Here is a 20,097-nt window from a genome sequence, read left to right on the forward strand (position 1 = left end):
TTTCCGTTGTGGTTATAAAAGCAGCTGTCTATGTGCAGTCAGATATGAGGATTTTGCACAGTTAGACAAATTTTCCCTTTTTTCCAGCCCAAATATCCTAAAGTAGTCCAAACCTGTGAAATTGTGTCATATGTGGACAACTTAATGTGGTAGTAAACTCTTTTTTTTTTGTGTGAACCGTTTTGGAGATATTCTAGTAAGCAGCAGCTGGGGATGTCACCAGTGCATACCCATGCCATTCCTTTAGAGCTGTCTGCCGCAGCCATGACGCATGCGCTGGAGTGACATCACCACAGCATGTCCAATCAGACGTCTGGAGTCCCCAAACCCAGAAGGAAGCCTTCACAACGGCGACAGCTTGCTGCTGGAAAGCTTTGTTTTATAGCAAGTCTTTCATAATGTGCTAGTATGTACTGCATACTAGCACATTATAACATTGCCTTGCAGGCGGAAACTTTTGTTTCTTACTACCGCTTTATTGCTGGTAGTACTGCAAATTATAACAGACCGCAAGTGTTGAAGACCATGTTTGGATGAAGAAACACTAATAAAAAAGGATTACTAAATCCAAAACTGCAATATATTACAGCTTACAGTCCTTAGATGTGATGGTCGAGAATAGTTTTAGCAAATACAGAAAATATCTATTGATCTTGTAGGAAATGCAGTGCGTCACCTTCTGTGAGCTGCACAGAATATCTTCCTTTCTAGCCATCCGCTGTAAACTACCACTTGTTCGGCCCCCCATGTCCATAAACATCTGACTGCCCATAGACATCTATTGTGGTTCAGTCTGGCCACCCATGTGAAAGGGCCCCAAGAGCCCTACTTCAAGGAAGCCATTGTTACACTTGCACTGTTAGCCAACTACCCTGAAAGAGCAGTATGCAGTTTGATATACTCATTTCTATATTAATTAGGCTGTATCTCCAATATAATAGAGCAATGCTTACCCTTTCCTTGCATAATAATTTGCTCTTCTGGCCTCTGCTCGTTCCCTCAGCACTGCTGGGTCCTGAATAAAGTGATCAGGCTGTAAAGACAGAAGATGTGGCTGATCAGTTACTTAAAAATAAATAAAGTGAAAAGCACAAGGGTTACACACATTCTGTAGACCTCATTCACACAGGCATGCGATTATAGGACATCTCTAAAATGCATGGAATGATTTTATTTTATTTTTTATGGAATAATGCACACAGTCCGGTACAGTGGAACTAAACCTTTGCAATCAACTCTCTTTAACCACTTCAGCTCCGGAAGGTTTTACCCACTTCCCGACCAGACCATTTTTTGCATTACGGCACTGCGTCGCTTTAAAGGGGTTGTAAAGGTAAAAAAAAAAAAAATTCCCTAAATAGCTTCCTTTACCTTAGTGCAGTCCTCCTTCACTTACCACATCCTTCCATTTTACTTTTAAATGTCCTTATTTCTTCTGAGAAATCCTCACTTCCTGTTCTTCTGTCTGTAACTACACACCGTAATGCAAGGCTTTCTCCCTGGTGTGGAGAAAGCCTTGAGGGGGCGAAAGGAGCTGTGTGTTAGTGGGCGTCCTGACACTCCTGCTCGCCCCCTCAAGAGACTTTCTCCACACCAGGGAGAAAGTCTCGCATTACTGTGTGGAGTTACAGACAGAGGAACAGGAAGTGAGGATTTCTCAGAAGAAACATTTAAAAGCAAAATCGAAGGATGAGGTAAGTGACGGAGGACTGCACTAAGGTAAAGGAAGCTATTTAGGGATTTTTTTTTTTTTTTTTACCTTTACAACCCCTTTAACTGTCAATTGCGCGGTCGCGCGACGCTGTACCTAAATAATATTTTTTTTCCACAAATAGAACTTATGGGGTTTTTCATAAGTCATATGACTCAAAAACTTTTTCAGTGCATTTGAACCGGGGAGGCGTGATTTATTTTTTATTTTTTAACTGACCAAAAATGCAGCAAGAAGGATTGCAACGGACCAGTGTGAATACATATATAGAATTTAAGGGGATAGATTTTTATAGAGCTTTTCTTGCGCTAAAAGGTGCCAATAATAGCTGACAATCAATTCATATTCATTTAAATTTAAGATATAAAATTAAAAAGTCCAATATAATACAATTTTATTTAAAAATATAATTTATTTAAAAATTTCATTTTTGGTTTCAGTTTTCGGCCAAGTGCATCCTGCATTTTCTGTTTCAGCACCAACATTTCCATTTGGTGCACCTCTATAAAATAGTGACAGATCTAGTTTTTTATGTTACGCAATATAAGCCCAACAGTTTAGGACACACAAAATTCCAGTAAAAAAATACACAAACTAATTTTAAGGCACACAAAGACAATAAATTATCAAATTGTTGATAAAATATAGAAGATGGGGTTGCACCAAGTAAATAGATACTCAACGTATCATACCTTAAATTCACCCGTGGAATGGTGACAAACTTCAGTACCCTAAATTTACAATAGGTGACACTTACCCCCTACAGGTCATCCATTTAAAAAGTTAACTGTGAAGAATGGGCCTGAAATTATTGATCTCACTCTGACACACACAGCGATAGGCAACATATATAGCGCAGACAACGTCGTTTATAGGCGCCACCAAATGCATGCATTTACATTTGTACATGCGTGTAGAGATTGGGGGAGCGATTTTAAGTGCTAGTGTACTAATGTAACCTTCAATTTTTTTTTTACTAAACTTTTCCATCACATAGGGGAAAAAGTGTGCAACGACCCTGAAGCCACCGCTGTAGTATCTAGGGTGGGGGTACTAAAGTTGAGCTGCTTTTAGAGAAAATGCAATTCTCTATGTGCAGGTGCAGATTGGACATTCTGACAGGTCTGAAGGTATGTAAAACGCATATATATTTGAGCACAGGGGAAAATGATCTGGCAAGTGTAATGTTTGTTTATACATCCCATATCAATTTCTTCTGCATTAAAATAAAACTAAGAAGAGGCTAAAGCAGGCCATAGATAGTGCAGGAAGGAAATTTTCACGATTCCCATATTAACGCAGACAGTGTTGATGGGGGAATCCATCAGGCTGGTTGTACCCAAGTTGAATCGATTGATCAACTTGGTACATTCAGCCTACCCATCAATGCTTCGAAAGTCGGCCGTTCCTGCTGAACTGGCCAGGATTTGAACCATCAATGGCCAGCCTTTAAAGTGGTTGTAACCCTAAAAAACACACACACACACACACACACACACACCCATGCTAAGTCACAAGATATAGCACAGTGCTTTTGCCATGTCATTTGCCCTTTACATGTTGTATAATACGTGGATGATCCTGCCCGTTTCTGTCTTCCCCTTGTGAACTGACCACAGCCATCATGGCTGCCGATTTCAGATAACGTGGTCAGATTATGTGCCTCCTTCTTCCTGCTGTATATTCAGCGTCTCTGCATCTCCCCCCTTCCCCTCTCCTTTTGCCTTGGTTGAGCATTCTATTGCAGCTGCTCCTCCCCTTTGGTAAAGTGGTTGGACAGTAACATCCGTTCTATACTTTTATCCTCTGTGTTTCAAGAATATACAAAGTACAGTGTGTTTTTATTAAATATAAAGCTAAATACAGTTCTGCTGTGTGGTCACACATCCTCTGTCTGCTAGCTTGCATACGTCAGAGGGGAATCTCAGCCCCTCCCACTGTACTCCTTTGAATAAGAAAATTTGTATTATGTATGACCAGTCTATGTACTTTAGATTTACCTTCAGCTATATAGTGCAAGGGCCTGTCTGATTGCATACAAAACTAAAACCGTTTAGGTGTGACCTCATATTATATGGTTTTGGTAAATCTAAAGGAAAGTTGTATAAGAAAATGTTATAATGTATGGCTAGCTTTAGATCGAAAAGGAGAGCAGAGCAAGCTTGTGACCACACAGCAGAGCTTGGCAAAGAAGGTATTTAGCTTTAAAAAAAAAAAAAAAACCACACACACACACACACACACACACACACACACACACACACACAATGTTCCTAAAACAGAGCAAATAGAACATAATAGATGGGACTTTACAGCCACTTTAAAGCTGGTACACACAGGCCAAATATCTGCTGGTTCAAGAACATTCAGCCAGTGTGTACAGCAGACCGTCCAACAGAAGCCAGTCTAACGAGCAAGCTGGAAAAACAGCATTTGATCAGCGCAGGTAGCCAATGGCTGCCAGTACTGATCAGTGTGTTATGGCAGGGGAGCAGTCCCACTTTCAGAACACAATAGCTCAGCGGGGGAAACCGACACGCTAAAATCGCTTAGTACGGCAAACTCTTTTTGTTCGTTCAGCCCACTGGGTTGAAAAAACAATTTCCTGTGTACCTCGATTAAGAAGCACGTATGTGTTTGTATATGATTTGTAAATGCAACCTTCCCCTTTTTCCTTTAAAATACCTTTGGACCAGTTTCCTCTTCAGCCTCATCCTCATCCATCTCATGTACATTAACTTCACGGTCTCTGGATCTTAACACTTGAGGAATGGTGAAGGGCCTTGAAAATAGGGAAGTAAAGAGCACATGATACACAATGAATACATTGTTTCAGAAGACAGGATGTGGAGAAAACAGTTAGAGGTTTATAATCAATAATCCATTGAGTGCTAGATCAAGTCATATTTTGTGCAACAGCTAGTTGACACTGTGAGCCAAAATAAACCAAACTTTTTTTTTTGCAAAAGGCAGATAAAAAAAAAAAAAAACACAAACATCAGCTTTAAGTTACACAAATGAGAGTTCTGTTGCAAATAAAAGAAAAAATAAATAAATAAATTAAATAAAATAAAACAGTCTAGATGTCGCTTACCTGCGACTGATCAGCTCATCATCAGAATCTGCATCATTTGCTCCAATCTGGCTCCCATCATATGTATCATCATACTCATCATCGTAATCACCATCCACTGTATGTTCTTCAGAGACCATACTATACTGACTGTAGCGCTCTTTCTGTGCCAATATTCCACTTTTATCTGCCAGCACCTGTGCTGCAGTTTCAGGTTTCCTAGAAAGTGAAAAAAATTGTTTACGTTTTAGTGTAGCTACAATTAAAAATTTTCATTTTGGATAGCATAAGGGAGGGTTATAACCCATCAGATACATTTTTTGACATCTGTGTCCCATTGCAGATATTTCCCATCACTTCCTGTCCCATAACCAAACAGGAAGTGAGAGGAAATCCCTGCAAACTAAGGGAATTCCTTGGGGACCCCTAGGTCACCAGAACAAGTATCCCTATTGGAAGATTTCCCCTCTATTACTTTTCTGGGGACAAATCAAAATTTGGGATTTTTTTACTTTTAATAACGGTAAACAAGACAAAAAGACAGTGTGAATCTCCTTAAAGGGAACACAGGCAGATATAAAAACCTGATAGCTTAAAAAAAAAAAAAAGAAAAGAAAAAAGGGCGGCAGGGGGTTAATAAAAACAAAAGTGCTGTCAAAGTTCTCATTGAGAGGAACAATCCTTCCTCATTGCTGCACCATTCACACAAGTTGGGGGGGTGGCCGAGTCCTGTAGTTGGCGGCTATGGACGTCGAATACAGGACTTGACAGCGCGCCTGCAAGGTAACCCTCTTGGGAAAGCGCTTCCAGGGGGTTAGCTGATGCGGGGAGGAGCCGAGGCAGCCACCGAGGGATCCCAGAAGACGAGGATCGAGTCCACTCTGTGCATATCGAACTGCACGGTGGAGGCAACTATGACATGTTTGTTATTTTTTTTTTTTATTTAAACGTTTACAACCCCTTTGAGGTTTTACAGAAACAAAGTTCTGTTATATACAGTGGGTATAGTAAAGAAACACCTCCTTTAAAATAATCACATTTTGCTTCCTTGCAGCCTGAAATGAATACTGGCACGGTTTTTGTTGTATCTACTCTGTATTTGCTCCGTGTAACATACAACATCCAAGTGAAAGATCTAAACAACAACATTTTAGAAATATATATATAAAAAAAAAAAAATCCGAGTTGGAAAAAGGATCACCCCCTTTTGTTAGTATTTTGTTGACAAACCTTTTACTTTAATTACAGCCTTCTTTAGTCTGGGCTCTGACTAAGCCATGCAAGGACATTCCCCCTTTTTCTCCTTCAACCACTGTGTGATGTAATTTATGCCGTGTGCTTTGGATCATCGTCAGGTTGTAAGGCAAACCTTCTTCACATTGACAACTTTCTAGCAAAGGGCAGCAAATTTTACTCAAAGTGACGGTATTTTGACCTATCCATTTTTTCTTCTATCCCGACAAGTGCTCCAGTCCCTGCTGCAGAGAAACACACCCATAACAGGATATTATCACCTCCATGCTTAACTGTAGGAATGGTGTTATTTGGCTGGTGAGCTGTATTGGTTTTCTGAAAGACATATCAATTGGTGTCGAGACCAAATAATTACATTTTAGTCTCATTTGACCAAAACACCTTTTTCTATATGGCCTCAGAATCTTCAAGATGCATTTTGGCAAAGCGCAGTTGTGACTGCATTTGTGCTTTCTTGAGGGGTGGCTTTTTCTTGCAACCCTCCCAAACAAGCCATTTGTGATATTGCACACAATGACCATTCTTTGTCATAAATTCCTGCAACTGCTGTGGAGTTGTTGTAGGCCTCTTGGTAGCCGCTCTGACCAGTTTCCTCCTGGCTCTTTCATCCAGTTTGGAGCGACGTCTTGATCCAGGGAGGGTCTGTGTTGTAACAAATAACTTCTACTTCTTAAGAATAGACTTCACTGTGCTTCTAGACATTGATAAACCCTTTTTTGTATCCATCTCCTGACTTGTGCCTGTCCGCAACTTTATCCCAGAGATCTTTTGACAGTGCCTTGCCACCCATAGTTGATTGTTTGTTTCAGTTGCACTACCAGGGACTGAAATTCTCCAGGAAAGCTCTTTTCACGCTGAGCTAATCAAAATGACCACAGCTGATCACAGTTGAAAGTTAAATGGCTTTGTGTGCAATTAGGAAGGTGATTAGCTACACTTGATGAGTTTACAAGTCATTTTTAGGAGGTAGGGGATATTTTTTCCAACTCTGTGGTTCCAGTCTTAATTTCAGGTTGCAAAGCAACAGAATGTGATTGGTTTAAATTGGAGCGATTATTTTCTATACCCAGCACACTAATATTGACAACTACCTTCTGGAAATGCTATTTGACCTGGATGTGTCTGTCTTTAAAAAAAAAAACAGACACACTCCTAAGCCTTCCCAGAAGAGTTGAAGCTGCAAAAAGGTGGGTGAAAGGTGTGTGAACCCAATATTGAACCCTACGGACTAAGACTGGGATGCCATTAAAGTTCACGTGTGTGTAAAGGAAGGTGGCCCAACACTTGACAATACAGTGAGAGATGGATACACACACACACACACACACACACACACACACACACACACACACACACATATATATATATATATATATATATATATATATATATATATATATATATATATATATATATATATATATATAAAAAGTGTGTGTGTATGTATATAATAAAAAAAAAAATTATATATATATATATATATATATATATATATATATATATATATATATATATATATATATATATATATATATATATACACACACATATACACACACACACACACACACTATTTTATATATATATAATGTGTGTGTGTGTATATATATATATATATATATATATATATATATATATATATATATATATATATATATATATATATACACACACACACACACACACACACACACACACACACACACACACACACACACACACACATTAATATATATAACATTAACATTAATACTATAACTTCTGTTATAGTCTTGCAATAAAATGCCCCCAACAGGAATACGGACCTCTGAAATGTAGTGTTCAACATGGCAGAACTAAAGAACATTCCAGATCTAGAAACCATTAAATTAAACTGATCCTTACTTTCTCCCTTTCCAAATCCTTGTTGTGTCCACAACGTCTCTGCTGAAGACATCAAATTCATCATCTGCAAAAACATTTGACCTTGAAGAGACAAGAGGACATGGATCCACGATCTGCTGCCTAAAAAGCATAAAAGAAAAATGTCACAACAGCAGTGTGAAATAAAAACTGTGCACCAACAAATCACCACCCACCATAGTAGTAGCTGAGTGTTACAACCTTTTTTCACTGCTCTAGTTATCTAGATTCCTACACTAAACACGCATTAATGTGTGCTTGCTTCCAAGTTATCTCTGCATGTCTATAACAGGGGTCTCCAAACTTTCTAAGCAAAGGGCCAATTTACTGCCCTTCAGGCTTTAGGGGGGCGCTGAACTGTGCCTAGTAGGTGCAGAAAAAGCCCTGGGATCAGTGCCCCATCTTTGGTTTTAATGAAAGAAATGGTGTCCCATTGTTGAGGTCAATTAGAAGACCAATTGTTGGTGTCAGCAGGAGGAATGGTGCCCCATCATTGGTGTCAGTTGGTGGAACAATGCCCCAAGGGCCAGATGCAGACAAGAAAAGGGCCACAGTTTGAAGACCACTGGTCTATAATAAGGTGGAGGGGCTGGGCCGAGCATTGAAGGTTTTTTTATTTTTACCTTAAAAGTGCCATTAAGCCCAGACGAATAAAAAAGCCACTAAAAGCATTTATTTTGTGTTGAATTCAATATACCTGATTAATCCTGCCTTCAGCTGTCCCTCCCATCTTCTGTGTCCCCACTGCAGGTTGACACTGTGCAGCTGGTGTCCTCTATGGATCACAATCAATTTCAGTTCCGTTCTAAGGTCCCCCCCCCTTCCCATCTGTGCAGCCCACGTCACTATAGAGTCACACATGTGGGTATACACAGTGGCAAATTACACTTTTCTCCCTCCTCCATGTCCTCCTATTGCTAAATAATGTGGGAGTGAGATATAGTATGCTGAATCGTTACATTTACTAAGAAACGCACAAAACAAACTTGGTTTTATTATAAATCAGTAATAAATATATCAGATGTAATTGCCAATACCTGTAAGTAAATTTTGACTACAACATATTACATTTACAAAAAAAATACACATTTGATGTTCAATAAAGATGTATTTGAATCTGATCAACTATTTAATATCTATAATCTAATTTCTCTTCTGAAACTTTTGTCATGTGACTGGCACTACACTAATCAGGGCTGGCCAGACACAGACTCGCACTGTAGAGAACATACATCAGCAAAGTAATAGAAGCCCCTTCCAAGGATCATTCCTTGCTGATACCAAAGAACAGGGAAAGATAAAACCACACAACAGTGGTGCAGGATCAAGGTAGAGGATTTAAAAACAAAATACAGTGGCATGAGATATATATATGTATATGAATAAATTATGGCAATTAACACTTGTTTAGTATCACTTTAATGCAGAGAATGCAATATGGTAAAAAACTTTCAGCCTTTAAAACCACTTTAAATTTTACAGAAGCACTAAGGATCTGTTCACACCTATGCAGGTGCAATGGTGCACTCACGTTTTTACATATTTAGGTTCGTCAAATTTAGGGCCGCCCATTTCATTCAATGGGCTGCCTATGCACAACAATCGCACTAAAAAAGTGATGGCATTTTTTTACATTACATCGCACTACAACACATGGCAATAAGTCACCATGCTTTGCAATTTGATTTAGTGCACATGTTTTGGAATTCATGAATTTGCATGTTTTGGAACGAAGAATGAATGACACCTTAGCACGCCTGCCAGAAAACAGCAACATTTTCATGTGCTGCAGAACATATGCGATTATTGCTCATGTTCCCGTATCGCAAAAGGGAGGCGGGGAGAGCCACAGCTCTATGCGTCTTATTGACACAGAGTAGCAGCTCTGAAGCAAGCCGGCAGCGATGCCCCCATGGCAAGAAGCTTTCTCTGGAGGCACTGCTCGAGGAGGAGGAGCCAGTTGTGCCTGCAGAGGACCTGAAAAAAAGGGGATCAGAGTTGCTCTATGCAAATCAAACAAAACCAAAGTAAATCAAAATTTTGGGTTAGGACTGTAGATAACACTGGGAATGCGATAAACTGGCTCTGCAGCTTATGCCTGTATTTTCAAATGTGTGCACACTGAACCCCTGTTCTTAACGCATACTGTTAGAAAGGATAATTCAGTTGGTTGCAGACTGGTCGGTAAGTTGAGCTTTGAATTTTCTTTGGTTTTGTCTGACATGCGTTGCTCAGTGCCGTTATAGGTGGGGGCAGTGGTCATTTGTTTGTACTGCTCTGTGCAAAACCACTGCACAGAGCAGGTAAGTATAACATGTTTGTTATTTAAAAAAAAAAAAAAAACTTTAATAACCACTTTAAGAATTAATTGCTCCACATTACGATCAGAAGGCTTGTTTTAGAGATCATTTACTTCTGGTTACAAAACTGTAAATAGTTGCATGTCCACAGCCTAGCTACAGGTTTACTTTAAATATGTTATATCAAGCTCCAGTGCATATACTACATTTTTTTATATTTAAATAGGTGTCATTATTTTAAAAACAAACCTGTCCAATACTGAGAATAAAATATAAATAAAAGAACATTTAGGGTTTACATAACATGACGCTAATTTTTTTTTTACACTGACAGCTCTGTTCACTGCTTCCACATACCTAGGCATGGTGTGATCTAGTTCCAGTAGATGGGGTGACAAATTGTCCTCCAATAAGTGGTTAATAACAATTTCAGCATTGTGATCATATTCTTCAAGGCATTTTATTATAAATCCCTCTCCCAGATCTGGGAGCAAATCTTTCACTTGTGACACCAGAGAGTCCAGCTCCACTCCGCTTGGCAAAGGCGCCGCTGTGGCTCCTAAGCACTAACACAAAGTAGGAAGGGAAAAAAATGTAAATTAGGAAACAAGAGACCCTGTATGGAAAGGAAAGAAAGCGAGATATATAGGGGCAGTGAGTTAATAAAGTGTACTTACTTCAGGTTCATCTAAGTAGTGCGAGTTTTGTTCTATACTTCCACACGCTCCTTTAGCATTTCTCTCTGCACTGGTTGGAGCAAGGATTGGAATGCGTGGTCTGAACTTTCGAGCCTCGGTCCATGCACTTTTCACACCATTCAATAGGTAAGTGGTACGCGTCTCATCACTTCCAACGAGTTAAAGAATAACTTACTTAAACAAAAAAAACCTATTACCAATTAAAGAACCACTTTCATTGAAATACCACATGTCTCTAAAACAGGCCACCAGAATTTTATTGAAAATTTTGGTTTAAAAACACTTATTTGATTTTCTAATTGTTAGTGGGGTCAAATCGATGATCATCTTTGACCATGGTGACAAGAAAATTCAAAGGAGCAGGGTGAAAAAATTCTCAAAACAAATTACCGTATTTATCGCGGTATAACGCGCTCCCGTGTATACTGCGCACCCCTAAAGTTGCCCCGAATCCTGTGGAAAAAAAAGTTTTTTTTGTACTTACAGTTTTTGGTGTCCATCGGCGGCCTCGTCGGGTCCGGCGTCCTTCTGCGGCTTCGGGTGTCCTCTTCGTCGGGTCCGGCGTCCTTCTGCGGCTTTGGGTGTCCTCTTCGTCAGGTCCGGCGTCCTCGCGTCCTCCCCGCTCGTTTCCCGCGCCGAGTTTGAATACTGCGCCGACATATACAGAGCGCAGTACACTCGTGTATTGTCGGCAATGCTCGGCAACTCTCGCACGGACGTCCAGGACGTGAGCGCGGAAGGAGCCGAGACTGCCCGACTATACCCGAGTGTACTGCGCTCGGTATATGTCGGCGCAGTATTCAAAACTCGGCGCGGGAAAGCGGGTATCAGCGTATACCGCGCACCCACAATTTTGCCCTGATTTTCAGGGCAAAAAAGTGCGCGGTATACGCCGATAAATACGGTACTAAAAGTGTATGCGTTTGTTCGAGAAAGTCCATTCGGTAGAAAATCAAATAGCAAACGTCGATTTGACATCATGTCATCAAACATACTGATGAAAATGTTTCATATGAATGTTCATTCAAAAATCTACTAGTGTATGGCCAGCTTCACTCTATGCGAGTTAAATGTTTGCGATGGGAATATTCAGTAAATTATATATTTTTCTCATTAAAAAAAAAAAAAAAAAAAAAAAGGTACAATTGCTTGTCAGCTGCCACTCTGGCCTCACCGTTTTGAGTCCCTGACCCAGAACGAGGTTGGATTTCACCGTTGCAACCACTACAGGTTTCCAAGAAAAAAATAAATAAAAAATACCCATTTTATCTACTATAAGATTTGTTAAAAAGATACAGTGAAGGGGAAACTTGTTGCAGCAAGCTGATATCCTCAGCTACGGGGAACTGCTCATCATAATCACACAGAAACCTGCAGGCAAGATACAAAACACAGACATAAGGCACTCTTCCAAAAATGCACAACGACTAGGTAATATGACAGTACTTTAACCTCCAAAATAACATCCACCACCTTCATTTAAAAGTCTATAAAAATCAACTAAACATTAAACAAATAAAATCAGTCAAAGAAATCAAACATGTGAATATTAAAGTAAAAGTGTGCATTCAGGGCAAAGCAACATCATTTTATTGTCCCCTCCCTAGCAGAATAAACCCTCCGCAGCAGCCCTTTGTAAGTTAAAATCAAATATCCAGATAAACATTCAATAGGGATGACTTGTCTCTCCACAACCCTGCAACATCATTGAGGCCACTTAGAAAGCACCAGTGCTGTCTCAGAGTAAGTCACATACTACTCCATACCCAGACATTTGTGCAATCGTAGGGGAGTAAAGGGCAACGTGGGCATTTTCTGCTAGAGGACTGGATTATTCATTATAGCCATTGCAAAGCACATGGCGTGGCATGGGCAAAGCACAGGCTTGCTTTCAAAATGTATCTAAACCTAAAATTCCACAAAAAAAAAAAAAAAAATGGCTTGCCTTATTCTTGTTCCAATTTCTACATTGTTTGTTTTCCCTTATGCCACGTACACACGACCGTTTTTCATGATGGCCATTAAAAATGTAGAACATGCTCTATTTTTTAGGCTTTAACGACGTGAAAGAAATGCGCATGCTCGGAAGTTATGAGACGGGAGCGCTCGTTATGAGACTGAAAAGCGCAAATCGTCGCTCACCAAACTTTTACTTAGTTTTTTCTAGACCATTAAAAATGGTCGTGTGTACGCAGCATTACTTTTGTTTTTTCTTATTTGGACCTGTGGACCTACCAGTAACAGCCTGCATGAGAGCTTACTGTACTATGTTGAGCAGGACCCTAATCAGGAGCAGCAATGCCACCTTAGAATGCATGGTCCTGCTGGATACTACAAGGTGATGCCTTAGCACATTAAACTTGCAATCTTACAGTAAAAATGCCTAAGTGACCTGTTTCTGCATGGCCTACCCCTAGTAATTGATAGCTGCTCCCTCAGTGGTAGTATTATTATTAAAGAGTAATATGTTTTTTTTGTATTTACTGTAAAACAAATTTGGAGTCCATTGAGGGACACAGGAAGTCATAGGTGGGTCCCGTGTCCTTCAATAGTCAAAAAGATCCCTGTAACTGGGAGCAATCCAGAAGTACCAACCCTGAAATTAATACCACCAGAAAAAGTAGGAGCATGAGCAAGACCCATCCAATAAAACACCTGAAAGTGTCTCCAGGACTGAACAGAAAACTCTGAATGACCTGCCTAACCCAAAAGAGAACACATTGTCATATGACCTGCTCCGGTCCAGTGAAACATCCACAGCTGTGGGTCAAGGGACAAGAAACTGAGCTAAAACAGCCAAGAACATCAGCTGAATAAGGGAAGAGCTGAGAAATAAGTCAGGAAGGACCCACCTCCAGGAGATTACATCTCACAAAGGCCACCATATGAACACTATCCCCAATAAGGTGTACCTGCAGCAGAATCTCAGTGTTATCTGTGTGATGTTAATCCAGGGGAACACAGGGTACTCCGGAGATGGGGTCTTCTTGGCATGCAGGAAAGGAGATGCACCCAAATTAGTAAACCTCTCTTTCACCAGATAAGGGACTACCAGCTAATGAAAATCAGTTAGCAAGTCAACATCCCTAAGGCAGACTGTGTGGTTGGAAAGTAGTACTCGCCACATCAGCCAGTATAGAGAAACAGTCTTACGCCGCCACACAGGGAGGAATTCCATACCTTTGGAGTGGTGAAGGTCTTACAACACCTAAGTGATGTCCAAAAGAGTCCAGGTCAATGAACTGACTTGCAATAGGATCCCCCAAAGAAAAAAGGGACCAACTGTTCTGAGGAACCGGCCTAAAGACCCACAGAAGGGGGGCACCCCTACAGAGTCCCTGCAGGGGGGGAAAGACCACACAAAACACTAATGCCCCGTACACACGATCGGAAATTCTGACAGCACAAGTCTGATGTGAGCTTTTGAACGGAAATTCCGATCGTGTGTATTCTCCATCGGACTTTTGCTGTCGGAATTTCCACCACCAAAAGATTGAGAGCTAGTTCCGACGGAAAACATTCCTATAGGAAAATCTGATCATCTGTAGCAATTCCAACGTGCAAAATTCTGACGCATGCACGGGAAACAATTTGACGCATGCTGGGAAGCATTGAACTTAATTTTCTCGGCTCATCTTAGTGTTGTACGTCAACGCGTTCTTGGCGGACGAAAGTTCAGAGAACTTGTGTGACCGTGTGTATGCAAGCCAAGCTTGAGCGGAATTCCGAAAATCTGATCGTTTGTACGCAGCATAAGAGATGGCAGAGTAACATCAGGACCCCAAGTCCAGACTCACAGAAACCAAGGGGTAGCTTGAGGAGCGCCAAAATGTCAACAAGAGGGAAAGGGTGCAGTGAGCAACAGAACATAGCCTTTCTTAGTGAGGATTCGAGTTAAAAAGCCTCACCCGATCTTAAAAATAACACTAAAAACACAATACACAGCTATGAAGCCCCATCCCCCCTATGGGTTTTGGGCACTTCCAAAGAGTTTTGAGTGCAAGGATCCAGAAAACCGACCCCCTTCAAGATGGGTGGCAGGAAAAGGTCACTAAGATGGACATAAGGTCCAATATCATGAGAAATAGCAGGTGCCTCCAAGGGACACCGAGAGGTCATGTCCTTGTTAGGGTAGGAAGCAGGACAAACTGGTCCCAGCTAACCCAGCAAGTCAAGTAGTCCTCTTGATCTTGAGAGGGGAAATGCGGAGAGGTACCAACAACTACAATGGGTGCAGCAGCATTTTTGCAAGGATGCAAAAATCTCCCGATTATTTTGGAGAAATTCCACAGGCCAAGTTCCCACCTACATTAGAACCAGAAATCCCAGGATGAAGGGAAAGCAAAAAGATCTAGAAAGATACACTACTAAAGATGTTCCCTGGATGGCCTTGAAAGCACAACCTTGAGCCAATTCTCCCACAGCTGTAACAATCCCAGAAAGTCATGCCAAGGGGTAAGATGCACTGAATACACCCCGATGAGGGTAGGCAGAAGATGAAGTTAGAAACTAACCATAAACTGGTGAGATGGGCTAGAACCTTTAAGGACAGCAAGAAAATTTGTCCGAGTGAAATCAGGAAAATGAACAGTGCCAGAAAGGCCTACTTCATGAATATGCAGATCTGCCAAGGAATAGCAGCCTAACCCTAGATGGACAGGTCTCCCTGTTCCTGACTGATGATACCTGCAACATAAGACTTGTTTTTTTCCATCCACAAACAGCCCAGGGAGACACAGCCCCCTCCAATGTCATTATCTGCAACAAAGGCTCAGGGATACTTCGTTGCATGTACACAAACTACCAGTTGGGAAGAACTGGTTTACAGGGGAGCAGCATGGTTATTACCAAAACCCACAGTAACAGTACCAATTTGCCATTCCTTTTTTTTTTTTTTGGTGCACCGGTCCTGGAGGTACAGCAATACCAGGTTGATGCGTGGAGTGGACAGAGCAAGCTCTTCTTCCATCTCCCGGTTCTAAAAATCCATTTAATATATGGTCCCCAGATAGGGGACATATCAGATATTAAACCGATAAGAACAGATACTACACTTGATCTTAGCCAAAAGGCCGAGAGGCGTTTGCCATTCCTTCTTAATAGTGTGGACACAGTGGAGTCTGAACCAGGAGACCCGACCAGACAGAGATCCCCAATGTATAATAAACCACCCGTTCTAGAAATCCAGAATGGAGCCCTGAAGATGAGGAACCACTTCAAGGATGGGGAGAAAAGTAATTGGCCAACATCTGAGTTGAGTGATCAGGCTGGGAACTACCTGATCCTTAAAGGTAGACACAAAGCTCTTCTCAGAAACTAGACCTGTAACAACAAAGTAAGGGGCTAAGGTGGACCACGAACAGGTGGGAGAAAGGGTGTTGCTTCTGAGAAGAAGCCAACTCAAAAATGGATGCTCCTGCAATAGAGGAAAGATGTGTAATGCTCCATCAAACCTTCCAGAGGTCTGAGGTGTCCTGAAGTGTAATGCTGGGCATTAAAGCAAATGAAATTCAGGCAGTTCAGCAGGCACTGGTCAAATTTTCAATGTGTGTGTGGCCCTGCCTGTTCGACAGAAGTCAGTCTTTAGACTTGACTTATATATAACGGACATGGGAAAATAGGCCGGCTGGCAAAAATAAATAAAAAATCCAGAGCTAAAAGTAAAATTTGCATCTTACCAACACTAGCAAAACCATGAGGCATGCTGGGTAAAGTGTCATGTAGAATTGAATGCGCTAAAAATGTTTACTTTAGGGATAGGGGCTGTATGCGAGTGTAACTACTTTTTAAAAGCACCCAGAAGGAAAATGTTAACAAAACAGACTTAAAAAGAACTGCTTATAAGCTTAATGCACGTGAAAAATCAAATGAATCTCAGTAGCACATTTTAGGAATCTTACCGCCTTTCTGGAAGAAGTTGTGTTAATATTTCCAAGAATTCTTCCACATAGTGTTGAATGTTTTCTGCACTGTAAAAACAATATATGTTTAGGTTGTGCAAACCATACACAAGTCACGAAACATTGGGCAGCATGCAGAGTTGGGTTTTCACTAACCTGCGTTCCAAAATGGGCTGAAGACAGGTGTTGCTGATAAGAATGTGAGATATTTCTAACAACTTCTTTCTGGAGTGACACAATCTTCTCCAAAGATCCAGTTGTATGCTAGCAAAGAAAATTGAACCACAAACATGCAGGAATTACTTAATGACTGTAATGCTGCTCTTCATTAAACCGTAACTCCACTTTTGTTCATAAAAAAAAAACAAAAAACAACAACATTCTCCTCTGGGTGATCTATGCACATTTAAAGGATTAGAACAACCTTTGTTGCAGATTCCTACCTTTTGTTATTCTGAAAAAAAAATCTATGTGTATTTGCCTGTGCCTCTGTACTCAGTGGGTCTAATGGGAGTGGTTTCATAATTAACTGCCAGGTGTGCAGCTGCAGGGCACTAATGGGGAAATCTGCTGGGCCTGCATCCCTTTAGATATGGTCCTATTGAAAGTATCTCTCCAAAAATGACATTTTTGTTGCAGGGGATGCCTGAAATCTGACTTGTATCTTTAGGCAGACTTCTGAGAAAATTGGTGAGCCAATCACACAAACAGAAAATGATGTTTCTGGGGAGTGGTCTGTGTACAGAACAACTCCAGGTAGCCAAATTACAATGCATTCTCAGAAAATTACAGTGGCTGCAGATTGAAAGGTAATTTTTAATAACATTCAATTGCAATATGATTAGTGTCACAATTATATGCGCTATATTATTTTTTTGCTGCATCCCCCACGAAAGTGGAGTTAGCCTTTTTACCAAGCAGAGCATATAGCAAAAACCATGGCCCAGATTCTCAAAGGAGGTACGATGGCGTATCTCCAGATACGCCGTCGTATCTCCGAGTCTGGGCGGTCGTATCTATGCGCCTGATTCTTAGAATCAGTTACGCATAGATTTCTATTAGATCCGACCAGCGTAAGTCTGTTACGCCGTTGGATCTTAACTGCATATTTACGCTGGCCGCTAGGGGCGTGTACGCCGATTTACGCCTAGAAATATGTAAACCAGCTAGATACGCGAATTCACGAACGTACGCCCGGCCGACGCAGTACAGATACGCCGTTTACGTTAGGCTTTTTCCTACGTAAAGTTACCCCTGCTATATGGTGGCGTACATGCGGCGTACCAATGTTAAGTATGGACGTCGTTCCCACGTCGAATTTTGAATATTTTACGTTGTTTGCGCAAGTCGCCCGTGAATGGGGCTGGTCGTCATTTACGTTCACGTCGAAACCAATACGTCCTTGCGGCATACTTTGGGGCAATGCACACTGGGATATTCCACGGGCGGCGCATGCGCCGTTCGTGAAAAACATCAATCACATCGGGTCACAAGTTATTTACATAAAACACGCCCCCCTGTTTCAAATTTGAATTAGGCGGGCTTACGCCCGCCTATTTACGCTACGCCGCCGCAACTTACGGAGCAAGTGCTTTGAGAATACAGCACTTGTCCGTCTAAGTTGCGGAGGCGTAACGTAAATAGGATACGTTACGCCCGCACAAAAAAAAAAGCCGATCTACGAGAATCTGGCCCCATGTCTTCAAATGGCCATTTAAAGAGGAATTAAACTGCAGGTCTCCCTGTAGCTGATCATTACTGACTTACAACGCCTTCAAATATATATATACACAATTGTGAAAGCTGGTAAACAAAAAAATGGTAAGTTGACAGGGCTTCATCGAGTTCTTATCATTTATGGCAAGTCTATGTTCTACCTTTTTTCCTGGGCAGTTTATCTCATGCTCTACTACTAGCTAAGAATGAATGACAATGTCAGTAAAAATACTGAGCTGAATTCCAGCCATGGACTGGAATTTATTTTTACACCCAGCAATTAGAATATGGTATTTATTTATAGTAGTAGTTATTACTGCTGCTACAATTTGCAATTCTAAGTTATAATCTGTCTCACAATTTATATATAGGTTTATTTATTTATTTAAAAGAAGGATACCATATTCAATGGAGGAGATGCCGAAATCACTAACTACAACCAGTTAGTACTTTTCTATACATTCATTTAATGTGACAACTAATATGCAGTCTTGTACAGAATCAGGCTATTCTAGTCAATTCATCCGATATTCTCTCGCATGTTTTACTACAACTTGACAATCTGACATTGCAGATTGTGTACATTCTTTTTGTGCAATATCCTGATAAAAAAAATAAAAATATTACTATTAGCACAACATTTTGTAATGTTTTGTGGGTTTGGATGTTAGGCATCTTCCATCAGCTGTGTGAAAGTTATAATTATCAATAACAAAAACTAAGAGGATCAATACACGCCTGCATGCTAGGATACCCAATACGTTTTCCGCCATCAGTTTGTGTAGGTTATGCTACGATTTGTACTTAATTTTTTCTGTTTTAGCAGATACTACAGGTACTCCTCACTTAACGACCAGGTTCTGTTACAACGACCAGGTCGTTAAACTAATTGGTTGTTAAACGAGGAGTCACAAGAAATCAATATTTTAAGCATTCTTAACTACTGTACTGTGAAAAAAAGGTCTTAAAAAACCCCCCATAAAACTCCAGCTCAATACAATGATGTACAGCGCGTTGTAAGTCCGAGCAGTTGTTAAACAGGTAAGTTGTTAAACGAGGGGTGAGTATCTGTATAGACAATTACAGGGAGTTGTCATGGGAGTAGCTTGTACACCAGCGTATACCTGCTTCCATAATGGTAATTGGGAGGAAACCAAGGTTTTCTGCCTTGTGAGCGAGCTTTGGTGCACACTCTGGATTCAGTTAGTGGATGACATGCTGGCAGCCTGGAAAGGCACCCCTCAGTTATTGTTGGAATTTGTTGCATATTTAAATGACAACAGATATAACACTTTGCAACTGGAACTTTTGATAAAGAATAGTTTTTGCATTTGGAGATTTATTGTGAGGCAACACATTTAACGATATACGTCGGCAGAATGGCACGGGCAGCCAAATGTGCGTACCTGTAGGTCCCCATACGTGTGCCCGATGCGTGCCTCGGGAGTGTGCTCACGGGTCCCGGGAACTCGATATTTGCTGGTGGAACGCGATTGCCGTCAGGAGAGGCAAAACGGGGAGATGCCTATGTAAACAAGGCATT

General features: G+C 40.9%; 1 protein-coding gene and 1 non-coding gene across 2 annotated transcripts in view; both read right to left on the reverse strand.

Annotated features, from left to right (window-relative positions):
• ASCC2 (activating signal cointegrator 1 complex subunit 2) overlaps positions 1–20,097 on the reverse strand; it is a 73,161-nt gene that overhangs the window by 7,824 nt on the left and 45,240 nt on the right. Inside the window, exons 9-17 of the mRNA XM_040351962.1 lie at positions 16,995–17,102; positions 16,839–16,907; positions 12,235–12,309; positions 10,918–11,086; positions 10,598–10,806; positions 7,923–8,042; positions 4,806–5,003; positions 4,397–4,493; positions 954–1,033 (exon numbers count right to left, since the gene is read on the reverse strand). Coding sequence (XP_040207896.1) covers positions 954–1,033; positions 4,397–4,493; positions 4,806–5,003; positions 7,923–8,042; positions 10,598–10,806; positions 10,918–11,086; positions 12,235–12,309; positions 16,839–16,907; positions 16,995–17,102 — 1,125 coding nt within the window. The remainder of the gene's footprint in view (positions 1–953; positions 1,034–4,396; positions 4,494–4,805; positions 5,004–7,922; positions 8,043–10,597; positions 10,807–10,917; positions 11,087–12,234; positions 12,310–16,838; positions 16,908–16,994; positions 17,103–20,097) is intronic.
• Positions 15,832–16,022, reverse strand: LOC120925744. Its single transcript, XR_005746936.1, has one exon. It is a non-coding gene; the product is annotated as a U2 spliceosomal RNA (small nuclear RNA).

This window comes from Rana temporaria, chromosome 1 (genome assembly GCF_905171775.1).
Source record: "Rana temporaria chromosome 1, aRanTem1.1, whole genome shotgun sequence".
In the NCBI taxonomy this organism is placed as follows: Eukaryota; Metazoa; Chordata; class Amphibia; order Anura; family Ranidae; genus Rana; species Rana temporaria.